Below are 21196 nucleotides of genomic sequence, written 5' to 3'. Positions count from 1 at the left end.
TTCAGCCTGAACATACCCTGATTCTTTCATACCAGGATATTAAGCTCCAGACATGCTATCACAGTACTCTGAATTACTCAGGCACACTGACTCTCTGTATTGACTTCAAATGCTAAATCTATCAATAATTCACTTGTTAAAGCTCTTATAATACAATCTGAGGCTAGCATCTCCCAACAATACCCAACAGCAACATATATGGTACATCCTTATAACGAGTCATGAGGTTCATAAAATTGAAGGCAGCTTTATCCTGTCATAACACAATGGTTACTATTGTTCTACTTTTCATAGGCATCTGCAAACATTTAGTAATGATAAGGCAAATATCCCACCACTACACACTATTAGCACTGTAAACATGTGTCTACAATGTTTCATATGTTTAATATTAAGAATACTATTGCCTTCGTTATATACTATGCATCATGTTCCTATAATCTAATAATCTCAAAATTTACAGAAGAATAACAGGATCTCAGAGATGGCCAGTACCTTAAAGGTTATTTATTCTAGCCTTTATCAAACAACTTTCTCTACATCTCTGGTAAGCTTCAATACAATCTCCACTCAAAATCTTCCAGTGGTGCTAACTTTTAAAGGAGCCCCTACTTTTTTAGAGATAGGTGTGCTCATTAGGAAATTTTTTACATATATTAAGGGTAAATTTGCCTCTCTGCAATTTCTGTTTCAGGGGTCCTTATTTGGTCCCTTGGATCCAAGGAAGGCAATATGATAGACACTCAAATCCTTGAAGACAGCTAGCTACTTTGTCTCCTGTTGTATCTTATCTAGGCAGCTAGGTGGTACAGTAGATAGGGTGCTGAGCCCGTCTCAGAGTCAGGAAGACTTGAGTTCAAATCTTACCTCAGAAGTTTACTAGCTCTGTGACCCTAGGGAAGTTACTTAACTGATGCCTGCCTCATTTTCATCTGTAAAATGTGCTTATTAGTGATGTGACCCTAGGCAAGTCACTTATGTTTCATTTTCTGCATCTATAAAATGGGGATAAAAATAGCAACTCTTTGTCAAGGTTGTTGTGAGGATAGAATGAGATATTTGCAAAACTCTTTACAAATCTGACAGTGCTCTATAAATTCTACTATTATTTTTATTCTCCAGGGTAACATTTCCATTCCTCCCATTAATCATCACATGGTGTGGTTTTCAATTATATCAGCTGTATAATGAAATTAAGGATTAGAAATGGGTTAAAGTTGATTGTGGGGAAAGGTAAGAAGGTATATTAAGAGTAAAGTCATGGATTTCAATTTCAAGCAATAGTTTTTAAGTTATCCACTTCAATTTTTCACTTAAAGTTGTTTTTTTGTTTTTTGTTTTTTGCTTTCAAATATGCCTGTTTGGTAGAAACTAAAGGCTTATTAAATCTTCTACACATGCAATTATGGAAGAAAACTTTTCTCATACATATTATATATATATATATATATATATATAATATGTATGTGTATATACATACATATGCATACATATGCATATATACACGCATGCATATACATGCATCTATATGTGTGTAAATGTATATACACACAGAGTTAGGTTATGTAGTGGATAGCCCAGCCCGGAGCGAGGAAGACTCATCTTCCTGAGTTCAAATCTGTCCTCAGACACTTACTAGCTGTGTGACCCTGGGCAAGTCACTTAACGCTGTCTGCCTCAGTTTCCTCATCTATAAAAAGAAGTGAAGAAGGAAATGGCAAACCACTCTAGTATCTTTGCCAAGAAAACCCCAAATGGGTTCCTGAAGTGACACAACTGAAATGACTGAATAACAAAACACACACACACGCACGCACACACACACACACACACACACTTGCACATGCTAGATATCTGAACAAAAGCTTCTGTCATGACCAATTGTCCTTTTTCAAAGAAGTGTTTATGCCCACAAAATCTTCATTAACAATCTCCCTTGTATTCATTAATGATTCTTTTTACCTCTCATTTCCCCAACTCAATTCTTCTTAATCCATTCCTTATCACTAGACTCAGAGAACATAGGGAAAATTCCAGAGACAAATATGATATCTACTCTTGAGAATTATGAAAAACCCAACAGATAGGAAGTATATAACTGTTTCTTAGTGTAACTTAGTATAATTGCTCCTTAAATTCTATAGGTTCTAGCTGTCTGATTATGTGCAGGTCTTGGGAATATGTTCATGTACAAATTGCCAAGTAATTTAAAAAAATTTTTAATTTTTAGCAATTCCCCACTTCTCTGACAGCAGTCTACCGATAAGGTGCCTCAGTTTTTCAGTGTTTGAACTTTTCTCCTGCTGACATTAGATGACAAACTTTCTAACACGGGAGGATGTCAAGGTTCCCTTTAAAATCTTTCAGTGAAATAAAACAGCCTACTGGGACAAGACACATCATTTTCCCAGGGGCCTTAGTCTTTGCCTAACTAAAAGGGAATTGAGATAGAGCTTTGGGTCATTGCTACAGCTCAGGCTGCTGTCATTAGGATAGACCTTTTGCTTTCTTTTCATTATATCCCTAATAGACCATAATTTTCCCATTAAAATAATGGAGACAAATTTTAAAAAATGTAATTTCTCAAACTTTAAAATCTGGGCATGCCTAGAAAGAAAATAAGACAAAAATTATTTTAAATTAGCAAAGATTCTATTTGAAAAATGCACAAAAAGAGGAAAAAAGAGCAGCAATCACCTATACAGATCTTATCTTATCCAATTTTCCATTGAAACCATAAAGAAAAGCACTGAACTCTCTGAGTTTCAAGTAAGTGGCCACTTAATAGTAATGGTGAGAGAAAAAAATTTAGCTATATGAAGCTGCTTTGTTATATACAAACCTCATACATGACAATTCATGTTTCTGCAGTGACAAAGTGGAAAATAGAGTCAATTTTCCAAATCAAAATGAAAATTCTCTGGGTACAAGTAAAAACTCACAGATGCATCAAATATTAGAGCTGAAAACTAAGAAAAACCAGTGCTTCTAGAAGAGAGTGATTTATGACTTTATAAAACATCTTAAGCTGTCATACTCAGACATTTTAGAGAAGAGAAAAATGCTTATTTCTTCAAGTTTTTGCTATTTGCATAACATTCAGATCCAGATTGCAAAGCTCTTTAGATTTTTAATTAATTAATTAATTTCACAATGCCTGTAAAACAGCTGCAAAGGCATCAAGCCTAAATTTTCAGAGGCAAATTTGGAAGTTTTCAAAAAGAGGCGGGGTTGCCACTTTCAAGTATTTTATAGTACAGGAAATTTTATTTCCATTTAGGTATGGGTTAGACTAGGTGGATGTTGAGGTACCTTTTAACTCTGAAATTCTGAGATTTGGGGAAACTCTAATTTCTTTTGCATGTGAAAGTCTTTCAAATAATTGAAGAAGAAAGGTATCTATAATTGATACCTTCATTTCCTTTCTTAACTCTCTACCTTCTGACTTCTGTCCTCATCATTTACCTGAAAACTGCTCTCTCTGTCTCTCTCTCTGTCTCTCTCTCTCTGTCTCTGTCTCTCTCTCTCTCAAGTTACCAATGATCTTTTCACTGCCAAATCTAATGGCCTTTCTCAGTCCTCACTGGTCTTTTTTTTTTTTTAACCTTAGGTCGATCAGTACTAGATTTCATCCTATTAGATTTGAGGTCAAGAAGCTACTGAGTTCCAATTCTATTATTTAATGTGTTAACTAGTGCAATGGAAAGAAGGAGTCAGAGGACCTGAGTTCAAATGTTGCTGCTGCTCCTACCTATGTATATCACCTCTGTGACCTTGAGCAAGTCAGTCAGTCAGTCAATGAACATTTATTAAGCGCCTACTATGTGCCAGGCACTATACTAAGCATGTCACTTATCCTCTTCAGTTTTCTCATCTGTAAAGTGAAGGTCTTGTACTCTGTGGTCAGTATAGTCCTTTCCAGCTCTAAGTCTATATTCTTATTTTTCTCTGCAAAGAAAGGGGCATAACAAAAAATATAATGCTAACAGATTTTCTTCAGGTGCTAGGAACTTCAAGTCAGAATACTGTATCCCTTCAAACTTCACAGTTATCTTTAAACTTGATAAGGACAGATCCCTGTGTCCCTCCACTAGAGACAGCATCCCTCCAGAAACACAGAACACATTTTACAGATGAGAAAACTGAAACTCACTGGTGAAATAATCTGAATGTAATTTCATACAGGGGCAGGCAGCTAGGTGATACAATGGAAAGAGTGCAGGACCTAAAGAACTGAGTTCAAATGCAGCCTCGGACACTTACTAGCTATGTGACCCTGGGCAAGTCACTTAGCCTTGCTTGCCTCAGTTTCCTCATTTGAAAAATGAGCTGGAGAAGCAAATGGAAAACCACTCCAGTATCTCTGCCAAGAAAACCCCAAATGGGGTCACAAAGAGTTGGACACAACTGAAAAATGATTGAACAACAACAGATTTCACACAGACATTGGCTTTGCCCGATACTTTGGACACAGGCTCTCTACCTTCCTTTCCAGTGCTCTTTGTACTATATCATACTTCTTCATTAATCTATTAATCAGTACCCTTGGGGTCTAATCATTAAATAATGTCCAAGTCTAACTGATTATACCTTCACCTAACCCATATCTCTCCCCTTTGCCCACAGGGATATGGTTGGAAATGCTGCAAAACATTTTACTGAAACCCATATTAAGACTTTAAGCATTCCCATGTGTTAATAATATTCCTTTGATTCTAAACATGAAATAAGTCCTTCCTTCTAAGTTGCTATTTCCTAGGAGAATGTTAGGCACTTGTGGAAATTCAGGAGCATTTTCTAATAGCTAGCTAATTCACACACTTATCCTAGCTCATTGCCTGGAAAAATTTCACTCTTTATAGCATATGCAATAAAGCTTCCATTAATGAAGAGGTTATATTCCAAGAAGGCAATCTTGTCGGTTATTTTGTTATCAGATGTAACAACAGATGTCAGAAATATTTCAGACCTTAGAATACCTTGCCATACCTCAGTATGGTATGCCATACCTCTCCTATTTTATCCCCCAAAAAATATAGCCCTCCCATCTCTCAAGGATGGCTCCCCATCCAGTAACAGAGAGGCTACATAGTGTGGTTGGGGAGAAGGCAGGGATGTGTTGCTTCCCACTTCTAAGCAAGGGGACCATGTGACTGATTGTAGCCCTTGCACAGCTTCTCCTTGAGAGCCCTGCAGCTGTGACAGCACTGCTACGTCCTCCTCCCTAAGCTACCAGAAATATCACAAATCCAATGCTGAGGAGCCCAGAACTTTCCATTAACCCCCCTCCTACTAGGCTGGTTTTGTTAAAAGAAACCTTGTGTTCAGGGAAATTAATTTAAATAATACAGCATGACAACGGTATAATTTTATTTTAATTTATAGGGCAGCTAGGTGGTACAATGGATAAAACACTGGACCTAGAATCAGGCAGACTCCTCTTTGTGAGTTCAAATCTGGCTTCAGACACTTTCTAGCTGTGTGATTCTGGGCAAGTCATTGAACCCTATTTGCCACAGTTTCCTCATCTGTAAAATAAACTGGAAAAGGAAATGGCAAACCATTCCAGTATATTTAACAAGAAAACCCCAAATGGAGTCATGAAGAGTCAGACTCTACTCAAAGGACTGAACAACAATAAATAAATGCTAAAGACAAATGATAGAAATGAATAATTAGTCAAAATTTAAATTATTGCTTATTTATTCCTGAAACTAAGGCTATGTGTGTGTTTGTTCAGCTAAGGTCTTCAGCCTAGTTAGCATACAGAATTGTATCTGCAGAGCATGAATTACAGATTTTAACACACTTTTAACACATTTCCTATGGCAGGGGTGAGAAACCTATTTTTTCTACTAAGGTTCATTTAGCCATGGGGGGGTGAGGGAGAAAAAACAATTGGGGCCACATCATTATAATTCAGTTTAATTTGTTTCTTTTTGAGAGAGCAGTATCAAATGTTCTGCTGATAGGCCTTTTAACTTAAGGGCAGGGAACATTAAATTCTGTTTGATAATTAAAATATACTTTCTTTCTATCTTATCATTAGTTAAGAGGAGATGGAACGGAGGAAGATAGAGAAAAATGAATATAAAAAGAAAGACAGATAAAGGGAAACTGCAAGAAGACCAGTGCAGTAAACATACAGATCCTCATACATAGACCTATACACACAAATGGAGATGGTCACAGACTCACAGAGGCAACAAATGTACAAATATTTAAACCCACAGAAAGAAAGCAACACATATAGAAGGACTTACATACAGAGAAATGGTCTTTCATGGACTAATACCCTCATTTTCTATTTTTTTTTACTTTAATGCCAGTAAACACTTCTATAATCTCTGTTGTATTTTTTACGACTATGGGCATAAATGAGTAATCCTAACTTCTGGTATTTATCCTTTACTGCAGATGAAATGAAATCAAGGGCCTAAAGTTCTCCATCCCTGCACTACTAGATAACGTCAGGGCATACACACACACTTTTGGTTAAGCAATCCATCTTGGAAATAGTAGCAAAGAGATAGAGAAATGATTCACTTTTTTAATATTGTTCTTCCTTTAGTGTTGACCATAGATACTATTTGATCTTTATCTGTAACCTATATACCTTTTGAGACCTTGGCTTATTTAAGAAAGACAGAAAACATTTTCCTGTTTTTTCAGAACTTCATTGTGAATTGTTTTCCTGCTAAACATGTTTCAAATGATTCATTCTTCTGTATTACACAAAAGACTTTCACTCCAGTGTATAACACTTAGGAATATGGCAGATCCCCAAACACCTAGGTACCTGCTGTCTGTCCAGACGCATCCTCTTTGCAGCATTTCTACTCTCACTCTCACAGGCTGAGGCCAAGATACTCTCTGCAACTGCTGAAGTAAGGTGAGAAGGAATAGGTCGAGACTAAAAAAGAGAGAGAGAGAGAAAATAAAGAAGAAATAAACATTAATAATAGGCTCATTAACAAACCAATGATTTCCTTAGAGGAACTCACAGAAGAGTCACATGTGCAGGAGGATCCATTCATTGTAACTTAATTTATTTGAACAGAAGGAGGAAATGGAAATTGTAAAGATGAAAAATGAAAACTAGTTAGAGGTTAAAGCTGCAGTGCATACACAGATCCATCATTTCCCCCACAGCGCCATTGTCCAGGGTATTGAGTTTGGCTCATTAGGCTGCGTTTTCTGTAGGCAGTGTCACACTCGAAGCATCACAGCAGTAACCTTGCTATCTGAATATTTCTAATAAAACTAGAAATTCATTTTTAATTCCTTTGTAGCAGATGACAGTGTTTTTTAAACTTATAAAAACACAAGTGATGGGACGCAAATATCACTGAAAACATAACAGATTGTCAGACCAACTCAGAACATTCTTGGTATGAAATTTTATGAATATTTACAATCTTTGTTGCAGCATGATTGATGTGATTGAAATTGATGTGATTTAAAAATGAATCCATACCTACTTGGAATCCATACTAATAGATGGCTATCCTAAAGCAATATGGATATATTTCCAGGTTTGAGACATGTAGTTTTTATATGAATTCACATTATGAAATTTAATAACATTTACATGTGTAAATCTAACTTCCACACAGAAAGGAATAAATCATTGACTGTACTACTACCCAAATGGCTATCAATGCAATGCAACTCTCGATATCAATTTGTGAACAGATTATTTTCATTCTTTTCTCAGTAATTACACACAAAATCCTCTTGCTGAAAGATGAAGAACTTAATGACTACCTAAACCAGTTTTCTTAATTAAGATACACAGAGATAGAACCAAAATAACATGAAAAATTAGTTGGAGCTGAATTCAATTCCAAAATACAAGCACAGTTTAAGGAAATTAATGCACCTGACATGTCTTCTTCAGTTTTCTTTTCATTAAGCTTTAATCAACAACGTGTCTGTAAGTTATTAAAAGCTCCAACAGATAGGAAACAGATTTTTTCCCCCATGAGCTCTAGTATCTTCTCAATGATATTCAGTTTTCTAATTCTCCCCAAGAGAAATATTAGAGACAAATCTCACTGTAAGATTTATATAATCATTCCAATTTCTACAAAAGTTAGTTTTGGTCACTAGTTTTCTGATAGATGTTTATAGATGTTTCCCATACTCAGACAGAAACCAGTGCTCTGGCCTTGTGTGAATGATAAGGCAGTGATTAAGGCTCAGCCAGCAGACCTGCTCATTGCTTTCCTGGAGAGGGTAGCCTTCCTTGACAAAAAGCTGGCACTACACCATGATAACGTCTACTCATCTACTAATCCTGTAGGGTCTCTCAAAAGATGATCATATATAACTTTGACAACAGAGAAGTACAACTAGTATCACTGAGTCTGCATAGAGTTTTTTGGAAGTTGTTTCTGCAAGAAGATCAAAAGAAATAGACTACAGAATGGGGCAGAGAAAATAATATAGAAGCAGGGAAACTGGAATGCTAGGGGCCAAGCAGAGAGGCAGCCCAATGAAACTATACTGTTAAATCAATATGCATTTATTAAAGGCCTATTATGTACCAGGCAGTGTGGAGAAACAAACTGAATTGTCAAACATTCCAGAAGCATCTGATCAACTTTAAAATGCAGCTAACTCTATTGAAAGGTTTTAATTTCATTCTTCTTTCTTAACCAGAAAAGTGACAGATCATGGGTTTCCTTAAAATATGGGTAGTATGACTTTTAGGAGTATAACTCAGATGGGTACTCACTGACCTTTGGCTTTCAGAGGAAACATAGAGGGTCGTCATTCCTTTCGCCCACATCACCCTCCCAAGTCTAACTCAGCAAACATCTATTGAGCATATGCTAAATGAGAGGCACTCTGCCAGGTCCTGGACATACAAAGACAAAATGAGGAATAGTCCCTTACATTAAGGAGTTTATATTCCAATAAGGAGAGATAACATGTCAACAGTTAAGTATAACTCTAACAGTTTGTGGAGAGAGAGTATTGCCAAGTAGAGGCATCAGAAATGGTTTCCTGGTCCCTATGCCTCTGATATTATCTTGGGAACAGGAGTGCTGATGGGTTTGTTTGTTTTTTAGAGAAACATGATATTAAGAGTAAATCAATATTATACCAATACAAAGACTAATCCTTTTAGAACATGAATTCTTGACCTGAGGTATGTGAGCTTGCTTTTTTTTTTTAAACAAAAATCTTTGATAACTGTATTTCAATATAGTGGTTTTCCTCTGTAATCTCATGTATTTTATTTTGTACATTTAAAACCTTACTCTAAGAAGGGGCCCATAGGCTTCACCAGACTTCTAGAGAACTCTGTAACAGAAAAAAGGTGAAGAACACTTGTCTTAGAAAAATAAATTATTAGATCTCCCTTTAAGTTCCAGGTATGGGGTTAAAAGTGTCTCTTTTTCAAATCTTAATTCTTTATTTCATTCAAGGAAAGGGAAATTTCACTCATTATCTATAATTTCCCTTCTGTCTCCTTATTAGGATTTTGTTAAACGATGGGGTGGTTAAACTAGCGGAAAGAGATTAATGAACAGAAATAAATGGACCTTAAAGAAAAGATATACCCTGTAGAACAGAGGAATTAAATTGTAAAACATGTAATAAAAATGCTTACAATATTATGTACATTTATATATTTATTTACAGTGTGTCTTTAATTTGAAAAAAAAAACCACTGTAAAATACCTTAGGATACAGTAGAAACTTCTTGCAGTTGAAAGATGCAAAAATATTGGGGAATCTCCTATTTGGCAAATTTTATATTTCACAATATTTCTATGTGAATGGTTTAAATAGACTTTCGACTAGAGACAGGGTGGGAGAATAGATGACACCCGAGGAAACTCACAATTGGAGAGATCACATGTAGGTTTACGGTTTAAGAATATAAGCATTATTCCTTAACATCACAATGCTCTCAGTTTAATTTCTAATCATAGAATGTTAGGATTGTAGGGGACCTTAGCCACATCACATTTAACCACTTTATCTTATAGATGAGGAGACTGGGGCCTTGAGAAGTAAAATAACTCACCCCAAATCGTGTATTTGGTTGATGGCAAAGCTAAAATGAGCTCAAGTCTCCTGATTCTCAAGTAAGTGCTCTTTTCATTAGATCACCCTAACCCCCTCAATAAATACCAGCCCCATGGCATTTCATTTAAACTACTTATCATTAAGTTCTCAAATATTATGTAAAGGTTAAATAATTACACAGCAACCATGATTCACAACTAAAAATTATGAAGACAAAATATATTATCTGTTATAAAACAGCTGCCAAGACCTGCAACACCTACCCATGAAATCACAGGTAAAACAATAATATAATTAACATTTGAATGTAAAATAATACTACAATAAAGCTAATTTATACTCATTGGCACAAAGAAGGCCAGTCTAAATTAGTGAATGAAACATGCCTTATAGAATTGTTTTTAAAAATATAATTTTATTACTTTCAAGCATACATATATTAATTAGAATTTTAAAAATTATAAATAGAAACCTTGCTGTAACCTGATTTTTATGTATATACAGGACTCCTCAGTAATTAGAAGAATCCATTTGAAAATGTTTAAATCCTTGAAAACAGACTTTTTATTAAGTAGGTAAAGTACCACTATGAAATAGTGTTTATCTTATTAACTTGCTTATTAAAAAACAACAGCCAAAAAGAGCACTCACACAAAAACATACCAACCCCAGTCCAGTTGCTGCTTAACCAGAGGACTAGCCCAGTGCCACTCCTGAGCCTTGAGTTAAATGACTGCTGAAGGTTTTGAACTTGAATTAAAGCTTAGAACCAAGTCTACCCAACCTAGAGACAATACAGGGACACAGGAGCCATCATCTATTGCAACTTTTCCATGGGCTTCTAATAATAATAGAAATAAGATGAATACTTTGTGAAATCTAAATTACTGAGCTTGTATTTAGTAGCCAGAAAAAAATAATCAAGAGAATCTTTACATAAAAATTGGCTAAGTAAGAGATACTTCAGGATTGATAATGGATTGCCTAAAGTGCTACAGCACTTCTCTGATTCCACTATTGGACAGTCCCCTGAGGTCATGGTTTTATATCCAAAGATAGCATTAAATACCAGTTATTCCCTCCTCTGGCTCCAAATTATTAATTATTATGAGCTGATTATATCATTTCGATTAGCCAAGTCTTTTGTTGCTAGTCATAGATTGGCTTTCCTTCTTTGGTCCATTTCATTTCTCTATGGCAATCAAACCAAGATGGTATAATTTTGGAAGAAATTAATAAATATTTCTCATTATAACGGGTCTGATGGAGGAGGTTTAAATTATCGTCAAAAATGAGATTTGTGTGTTTCTTTTGTCTATATTCTCCCTTAGTCTTCTTTATTCCCTTGGACAATTGTGAGTTCATTGGAATGTCACTGTTTCTGAGCGCTCCTGACAGGTAATTAGCATAATGAATCAATGCCTTCTCTGGACCAAGTGCTGCAGCTCTGGACTGGCAAAAGAATGCTGCTGCTCAGCCCCAGTGCCTGCTTATGCCAGAAAAAGTGACCATAGAAACAAAAGATTTTTAGGGAATGATGAGACAAAGAGAACATTTTAAAACAAATGAAAATCATTTTGGCAAAATCCCCAGAAAAACATGTCCCTCTTTTAAGGAGGTTGGTCACACTCTAGTCCATTTGAGAATAAATTGAAGAAAACCCTAAATAAAAAAAGATAACAAATATATCTGAGTATAGCAAGACATGTGGTCAAAGTTGTACTAATATTGGGAAGGTCGGTTACCTATTTCTTTCCCGTTACGTGATAGACAGAGCTAGCTACTCACTGCTCACTAATTAACTGGTCATAATTAGCTGTCATTCTCAACTTGCTTCTAGGGGCATCTTTCCTCAGCACTGCTCTTATCTTGTTAATTATCTATACTTGAATCAATGGTGATTGTGTCGTTATGCATATGGCTAAGCTGTCCCAGTGAACCTGGTAGTTTTTTTTTTTTTAAAGTCTCTCTTTAATTGAAGATTGAAGTTGGAGCTGTTGCTAGAAGGCGGCAGATGTGTATTTCCATGTATAATATTCCATTGGCCAAATTAAAAAAACACATAAGCCAGGGTTTCTCAACTCTGGGTTTGTGAAATCATTTTAAAAAGTGGGGTTTTTTTTTGGATAACTGTATTTCAATAAAATTGTTTTCCTTGGTAATCCTATGTATTTTATTTAGCACATTTAAAAACACTATTCTGAGAATGGGTGTAAGGGTGAGATCATTCTCTTGGTAGCTTTACATAATTCCAAGAATCCTCTCTAGCAGTGAGAGTAATCTATAAATGTCTGCAAAGTGAAACCAAGGCATGTTAAAAATGTTTTTAAAAATACAAGGCCAATGGTGATGAACACCATTGAAAACATGAATTTCAAAGTTCAAGGAAACAGGCCATGTGAAGCATGACTGCAAAGTCATGTACTTCTTCTGGAAAATAATTTAGAAACTCTTGAGCTGTTCAGTAACAACTTCATTTTTTTAAAAAATATTATTTTTATGTATAGTTAGTGGTGGATTCATGCCTTGATAGAACATTCTTGGACATTAATAAATTCAATTATATTTTTATTTCCTAAATACATCTGAATTTCACAAGTCCAACACTTCATTATCAAAAAGCCCAGACCGAAGCAAATGCTTACTTGAAGCAACACCAACAGTGAAGGTACAGACATATATTTAAAATAATAATTATTGTAACTTTTAAAATGAATGAATAATGATAATGTATGGCATGGAATACATTTCACAACTAGAATCTATAAAATGGCTAAAATCCACCAGTGATCAGCAAATTAGTAAAATGAATCTTCTTATATCTCTCTCCCCACCCTCCAAGATAAAGGTTGGTTTAATTGTCCTCATTAGTAACTCTTAGAGCAAGCTAGCTTTTAAATAACCAACCACAATTACCTAGGGGCAAAAGGAATAAACCTAAGCACATTTCAGTGTGCTTGGGATTCAGGGTTTGAGGGCTTAGTTAGATTGTATGCTCTTTGGAGGACAAAATTATGTCATTTTTAACCTTTATATCCCCAGCAACTAGTACAGTGTCTTATACATTGTAGATATTTAATAGATGTTTACAGAAGGAATGTTTACTGACAATAAACAAAGTCTCCAATAATCTGAAGAACTAGTTAAAAATGGTACTTTTAGATATTCTTATTGAAGAAACATCTTCATACAAGGTCATCTTAGAATAATCATTGATTAAGAAAATGATTGTGGAGTAGATTATGAAATACATATTAGAGCAAAAGGGCATTGTATGTCAAGATAAAAATCTAGATTTTATAATGTAGTGACTATCAAATATAAGAGTTGAACTGATCATGATGAACTGGAAAATAGATGAAATACAAATTATTGTTCCATTTTGAAATTGGTTAATAGTTTTGATGGAGGGGCAGGTTGAAGGTGTTCACTGAAACTGACTTTAAGGATTTCCTTTACGGCTTTTTTCTCCCTTCTTAGAGTGTATATTATTATTGACAACTGAGTAATCATTGCATTTCATGTAGTAATTATTCTTTCTAATAATTTACAGTAAAAAATCTTTCCATATTATATAACTATCCATGAAAACTACTACAAAATTTAAGATATACTGTTTTATACACTTGAAGATGGCACTGACCCATTGTCAGGAGGCCATGCTTTGAACTGACCCCTCAGCCCTTCTATAGCCCTCCTATAGCCCTCCTCCCTTTGTCCCTTGCAGGAATGAAGATGGGCTAATTTTGACCCATATATACTCTCTCTCTGGGTGTTCCTTTTGACTTAAGAGTTATATGTTTGAACAATATATATAAAGATATAGTTGTCTCTACATAGAGACAAGCAATTACTAAGCCCTGTTATGGGTGCTAGTAGATAGATGCTAAGGATACAAAAAACAAAAAATAAAGATAGTCCCTGCCCCTAAGGAACTTACATTATCCTAGAAAACAAATGAAGAAAGTATGAATCAACACTAATTTATCTTCATTCCTAGCCTGAGTGGGGAAGGAAGTAATAATAATAATAATTAATATAATAATAATTAAGAATAACAACAATAATCATAGCTAACATTTATATAGTACTACTGTGTGCCAGGCAATGTGCCAAGCACTTTGCAATTATTACCTCATTTGATTCTCATAATGACCCTGGGAGATAGGAGCTATTAGTATCTCCATTTTATAGCTGGGATTACTGAGGTAAGCAGAGGTTAAGTGATTTGCCCAGGGTCACACAACCAGTAAGTGTCTGAGGCTGTATTCGAACTGACCTGACTCTAAGCCCTGACCTCCATCCACTGCACTACCTAATTGCCTCCAAAACACATAGCTCACTGACAGCAGCAGGCATGTCTCTGAATAGAGAGAGTATGTCTGTATGTGGTGATATATGTATATGTAGATCAATATCTTGAGATAGGTTCCCCCTCACATCCCCTCCCCTACCCCAATTTAAAGCCTATGGAACTCAGATCAGGACTTCAGTACATATTTTAGTTAAGTGGCCACTTATAGAGAAACTAGCTTGAGGAAATCTAGGCGTATTCTGCTGCAACTTATGATAACAATAATAATATAACCGAATATAATTATGACTTTGGAACTTGATTGCTTATCTTGTGTGAAGCTTGGAGGTATGTTCCTCATCACTTGTGCTATTTTCATGTTAAAGGAACACTTAAAAAAAAAACCAAAAACACCATCTCTAGAAGGTAAATGGCAGTGACCTCTGTGGCGTCTCTCAATTCACAGACAAATTGAAACTAGCAGCTGATTCTACAAAACTAACTTCACTTAGATAAGACCTTCTGGACCGTTTATTTAGGTGGATGTGATTTCACAAAATAGATTATCTCTTAACAACCAAAAGAAGTAAAGCATTAGTTACTCCTTGTTCACATCATAATTAGGTTTTCATAATGCAGCTTTAGGAATGAAGTTGCTAACAATGCATAAAATGGTGTAGTTGAATTGCAATGGCAATTCAATCTGAATGTACAGATCAATTTACTTGAACATGAAGTTCAGGAAGCTTTTTTTTCTTCACACATTTAATCTAATGTCATTCAATTTACATATCTGGATGCCTTGCATACATGTTTTTTTTTTTTCCTCTGGAGCCAAAACAAACCTTCAAAGAAATGGCAGAAATGGAGTGAAATTCAAAGACCCCCTGTAGAGCCAATTAACAACTAAAAATATTTATCTAAGAAGTCATTTAATGGCTACTTGACTAAGTTTGTTCTTAAATTCTAATGAGGATAGATAACAGAATCCTCTGGAGCAAATTTATTTCACATGTTATATATATGTATATATACGCACACATATGTATATATGCATATGCACATATACATGTAATTCAAAATACAGATGCTTCTTTTTTTCTACACTGAGAAATGATAAGTGAATTTAGTACAGAATCAGTGCAGGGCTAAAAATGTATAGAAAAACATGATCATGTGTCTCTTCCAGCTAGTTGAGTTCTATTGAATATGTGAAACAAAACACCCAAGTATAGATGCTTGCTTACATAAAGAAGGTCCATGTGTCAGAAAGAAGATCAATGACATGAGAATATATTGGACTTTTTACTATACACATATGTACATATCCATATGTATACATATTATTTATTTAATGTTAGGGCCATGAGTATTAGATTGAATGACTAAAAAATTTCTTTGGGGTTAATGTTTATAGATTGTTCCTTAACAAAGGTCAAATGTTCCATAAAGAGCATATTAGGATTCTTAAGTACGAATTCTTGAGGAGAAGTCACAAAAGAAGCTAATTTAGGTTTGATAATTTTTTTGGAGGGGGATCCAATTTCCTAATAGTTGGGGCTGTTTAAAAGATGATTAGATTGTATAGAGTCATGGTGAGTTCTCATGCTTTGGAATCCTTCAACAAGAAGCTGGGTCACCTCTTTTAGGTTATGTTATAGTGGACATTCCTTTCATGTATAGGGGTTGCAATAGCTGACCAGTGAGGTGCCTTCAACTCACAAAAACTTCTGTGATTCAGTGATATTATAACACAATGAAGACAATTTTTCTCCCTCCTTGGAGAACATATCTTTGAATTAACAATAAAAATCGATAGTAAAAATGGGATTCAATAGATAAATGTTCACTTTACATAGTACATTTTAGGAATACATTAATATGTAATGACCTCTCTATAACATTTGACACTATCACTTTCTTCTCTTTGATACCCTTTTATCTCTAGGCTTCTGTATTGCTGTTCTCTCCTGGTCTTTCTATCTGTCTGACCACTCCTCTCAGTCTCCTTTGTTCTATCTTTATCCACATCAGTACTGCTAACTGAGTGTCCCAGAGGGCCCTTCTTTGCTTGTTCTATCTTGCTAATCTCATCAACCCCCGTGGTTCAAATTATCACCCCTTAGCTAATGATTCTGAGATCTACTTATCCAACTCTGACATCTCTCTTAACTTCCAGGGCTTGTATCTCCAACTGCCTTTTGGGTATCTTAAACAGGATATCACTGAGACACCTTAAACTCAACATGTCCAAAACTGAACTTACTATCTTTTCCCCTTAAAATAGTCTTCCTTAAGAAAGTTAGTTAACTTCCCTTATACAGTTGAAGGCAACACCATCCTCCTAGTCAGCCATTCAGATCAACTCCTCAACTCCTTACTCTCTTTCATCCCCCATATTCAATCTAAGTTCTGTCAATTTCACCTTCATAACATCTCTATTATTTGCCTACTTCTCTCCTCTGACACTTCTACCACCTTGGTAAAAAACCCTTATCACTTCACACCTGGAGGGAGCCAGTATCACCAATGATAGTCAGCTGGTGATTTCCCTACCTCAAGTCTTTCCCCACTCTAGAACATCTGCTATCAAATTAATCTTCCTAAAGCACAGACCTGATCATGTCCCTGTTCCCATTCAACAGACTCTATTGGCTTCCTAGCATCTCTATGATTAAATAAAAATCTCTCTATTTGGCATTCAAATCCCTTCACAATTTGCCCTACCTTTCCAGTTTTCTTGTAGCTTACTCAGCCCCCACCCACTTGGTGATCCAGTGACATTGGCCTCCTTGCTGTTCCTGGAACAACACACTCCATCTCCAGTCTCTGGGCATTTCCACAGGCTGTCCCCTATGCCTGGAATATTCTAACTCCTTATCTCTGCCTCCTGGTTTGCCTGGCTTCTTCCAAATCCCAGCTAAAACCCCATCTTCTGTGAGAAGCTCTTCCTGATCTCCCTTAAGGCTAATGACTTCCCTCAGTTAATTTTCTCCAGTGTGTCCTGCTTGTTCTCATGTTGTCTTTTCCATTAGACTGTGAGTTCCTTAAGAGCAGATGCTGTCTTTTGCCTTTCTTTATTTTCCCAGCTTATTGCCTGGCATACAGTAGGCACTTGGTAAAATTGACTATGGACTATATAATATACATACACACATATATACATTGCATTAGTGAAACATATATAGAGGTAACATATAACATATTCTATCTCTTTATCTGTCTATCTATCTGGTTAAGTATTCATATTTCCAATTGAGAAGTTTTCCCCACAGTGGCAGTATGGTATGTAAAAATAAGAAGAGACAGAAATGTGAATTATCTTGCCTTAAAACAAAAATGATAAATTATATTTAAAATTCTTTTTATTTCCCAGAGCGCCTTCTTTACACAACTCTGTGATCTAGCAGGGTGGTACAAATATAACCACTCCCATTTTATGTACAAGAAAAACGAGGCTTGGTGCCTAATTTGACATATGGTAAGGGCCAGTGTCTGAGCCCCAAACAAGGTCGCCTGGCCTGACCAATGTGCCTAGAACAAGAAATCAAGGCCACACTTCTCTAGAGGATCCCAATCAGAAGGAAAAGAAAGACAAAAAAAAATCTTCTCCATCCATTCTTCCCAAGCTAATTTGACCATAGAACATTTTTGGTCAGTTATATATTGCTGGAATTCATAAAGGGTTTTTTTCATTTAATCTAAGGGTATAGAATACTTCTGTGAAAAAAAAAAGATAGGAGTTTTAAAGCAACAAAGAGGAAATGAAACCTATTTCCCTGCTGAAAAGTCATCATGGTATATTTTTGACATATAAGTAATTTAATATTTAGAGGGAAAAATCATGTTAGAATCACGACTACCTCAGGGTACACCATTCATAGGTTATGGAACACTAACATTCTGTGAAACATAGTTTAGTAAATGTTGCCTTAGAGGATAAAAATCAAGATAACATCTCTGATATATTAATAATAGCTCAAATGGAAGATTATTTATAGCCAGTCGCTGAAAGTTATCTTTATGATGATCAAGATGTTTGCAAAACCACCCACCAAACTATACATCTCTATCTGGAACAATTTCTCCATTCAGTTTGTACTATACCTATTATATATCAGTGATTTCAGACAACAGAATGTCATGATGTCATTTAACAAAATATATTCTTATGGTAAAATAATTCTATATTTATTTATTTATTCATACATATTTAATTTATATATTGCCCATTCATCCGTCCATTCATTCATCCCAAATAAATCTATTGAGAGCTGCAAAAAATACCACACTGTTCTTAGGCTCTAATTAGCAGAACAATATATAGAGGTAAGTAACCTATAAAGGCAAATATCAATAAAAAAAAAAGTTTAGTCACAGTACAATACAACAATACAAAAGATATTATAAGGTAGCATTTGTTTAAGATCCAATTTACAGGTCCAAATAATATGTTTTGAAGGAGTATAAGAGGACAGAGAGATCAGTATGGGCTAGAATGGTCAAGATGTTTTCAGATAGGTCACAATGGATGGGAGAAGAGATGTGGGGAGGCCATTCCAGGAAGGGAAAATGTTATCAGCAATAGCACAGATATGGAGATGTATATGTTTGGAGGGCAGTGAGTAGACCAATATGCCAGGAAAGTAAAGTTTTCATAATTCAGATATGAGGTTGGAAAGATAGGCTTGATTCAAGTTCTGGAGGGACTATAATGCCCATCTAAAGAGACTTCAATCTGTAAACCAATGGGGAGGTACTGGAACTGTAGTTCAGGCAAGAGGTCAAGGCCTGAGGTATAGATTTGAGGGCTATCTGCCTAGAATCACAGAGTTTCAAGGCTGGAAGCGGCCTTGGAGATCATATAATTCAACTTGCCTATTTTATAGATGATGAAAACCCCAGCTTAGAGGGGTAAAGTGATTTTCCTAGGCTAAAAAGCTCACTAGTGGCAGAGCTGCAACCAAGACTCACATCTAATTCTCAGTTAAGTAAATTGTCTACTCTACCATTCTCTTAAGAGTTGAAATAATATTTTATTTCAAGTCTTCTTTGGATTACCCATCATTGCATTTTTTAATTAAAAAAAAAAAAGATCAGCCTAGCATAAAATACACCTGTGATATTTTAGGTAAATTACATGACCCACAAGGACAATGAGCTGACAAGCAGATTAGCTGATTGACTTAGAATGAAGAAGTGGAGGATAGAGTTTTGTGTGTGTGTGCGCGCGCGTGTGTGTGTGTGTGTGTGTGTGTATGTGTATGCATCTGTGTGTATAACAACCAGGCAGACCACTATAAACCATAAACATTCTTGTATCAACAATAAATAACAAAAAAAGAAGATTCAAAGTTCTTATATTTTGCCTTCTACATCAATATGTAAAAATAATAACTATAAATATTTGTTAGCTTTTCAGAGTAATTTTCTTTTAAGAGGAAATATGCATTTAAAAAAAGATTCAACCATCCATCCACCCATCTATCCACTCAAAAATAATTTATTTTGTGCCAGATAGTTGCAATGGACCATACCAAAGCCTGGAGGAGATACAGAGATAAATATGGATATGCATGGATTCACAAGGGATGACTTGGGTGGGGGGCTGTTGATAGAGGGAGAAATAAGAAAGGAGGGAGGCATTTTGCAGAGTTGAGATAGGAGGTAGAGAAGGCTATTATTATTATTATTATTAATATTAATGTTCAATCACCATCATGAACTCCCCTGTCCTTTCCCTCTTAAGAAACCCACTCTGTAAGAAGAAAAGCTATGTCTGAACATGCTTGGCCTCTAACTACTGATCCACATAAAGAATGTAAGATTTCAGAAGCAAACATTTCAATTTCTAGATTTTCACAAATCCTGCTAAATAGGCAAAATATCTGGGATTTCTTCAGGGTAGAGAATGACTTTGCAGATAAATCCTAGGGAGTTCCAGGGACATATAGCTAGGGCTTTCAGACTCCTAGCCTAACATTTTATTCTAGTACTATATTTTATACATTATATTTTAAAATGTTACACTTGTAAATACAAGAGTGCTAAGTAATTAGAATTAATGTATGTCACAGTTAAATGCAGCTAAGAACTATTTGAAATCGTGGTTATGTCATTTTGGTGAGGGGTGAAAGGTGGACAAATCTATGATTTCATTGACATAGGGAACTTGGTGAGAACACTAGGGTTGCTACAAGAATTGACTCTGCAATTGATAATCTTACAGAGTTTCCTGGGGGAACTTAGAAATTGAAGACTTGTTCAGGGTCAAAAAAGCCAGTATGCATCAGATATGTGGCTTCAATCCAGGTCTTCTCGACATTTGAGATGAGCTCTCTATGACTGACTCTGGTTTTGCCTATTTGATAACAATATTTGATTTGGGTTAGTGATAAATGAAAGTCTTTTGCCTATGCATATCTGCCCTATCCTTAATTTGTATAGTCTTTTTTAAAAATAGGTACATGACTTTAAAAAATTTTCTAACTAATTTAAACTCGTTAAATTCAGGACTACTGAGATCTTTTTGAATTATTATTCTGCAACCCTTTGTATTACTATTCTGCCCAGTTTTGTATCGTTCAAAAATTTGATAAGTGTATCTTTCATGTTTTAATTCAAATCACTAATGAGTGCTAACCAACACAAGACTAAAGTTAGGTCCTCATAATACAGTGCTATAAATCTTCCATGTTGATATCCACTAATCAGTGTTCTTTAGGTATTAGTAATTGGAGCAGTAATGAATCCATCTATATGTCATCCGGCCATATTTATCCACCTTGTCCACAAGGACAGGATATCAGACTTTGTCTAATGCCTTGCTGAACAAATAAATCTCTCTTTTTACAGGTG

At 35.4% G+C, this 21196-nt stretch overlaps 1 protein-coding gene across 4 annotated transcripts in view; it reads right to left on the bottom strand.

The window, feature by feature from the left end:
• LOC114031875 (nucleolar protein 4) overlaps positions 1-21196 on the bottom strand; it is a 427691-nt gene that overhangs the window by 67595 nt on the left and 338900 nt on the right. For 3 of the 4 annotated variants that reach the window (XM_027847060.1, XM_027847059.1, XM_027847061.1), the window contains one exon: positions 6800-6913. The exons of the other annotated variant lie outside the window; for it this stretch is intronic. In XM_027847060.1, the coding sequence (XP_027702861.1) occupies positions 6800-6913 (114 nt within the window). The remainder of the gene's footprint in view (positions 1-6799; positions 6914-21196) is intronic. 4 annotated transcript variants of the gene reach the window in all.

This window comes from Vombatus ursinus, unplaced genomic scaffold (genome assembly GCF_900497805.2).
Source record: "Vombatus ursinus unplaced genomic scaffold, bare-nosed wombat genome assembly UNPS02015255.1, whole genome shotgun sequence".
NCBI classification, from domain to species: Eukaryota; Metazoa; Chordata; class Mammalia; order Diprotodontia; family Vombatidae; genus Vombatus; species Vombatus ursinus.
This window is presented reverse-complemented; position numbering and strand designations above follow the sequence as displayed.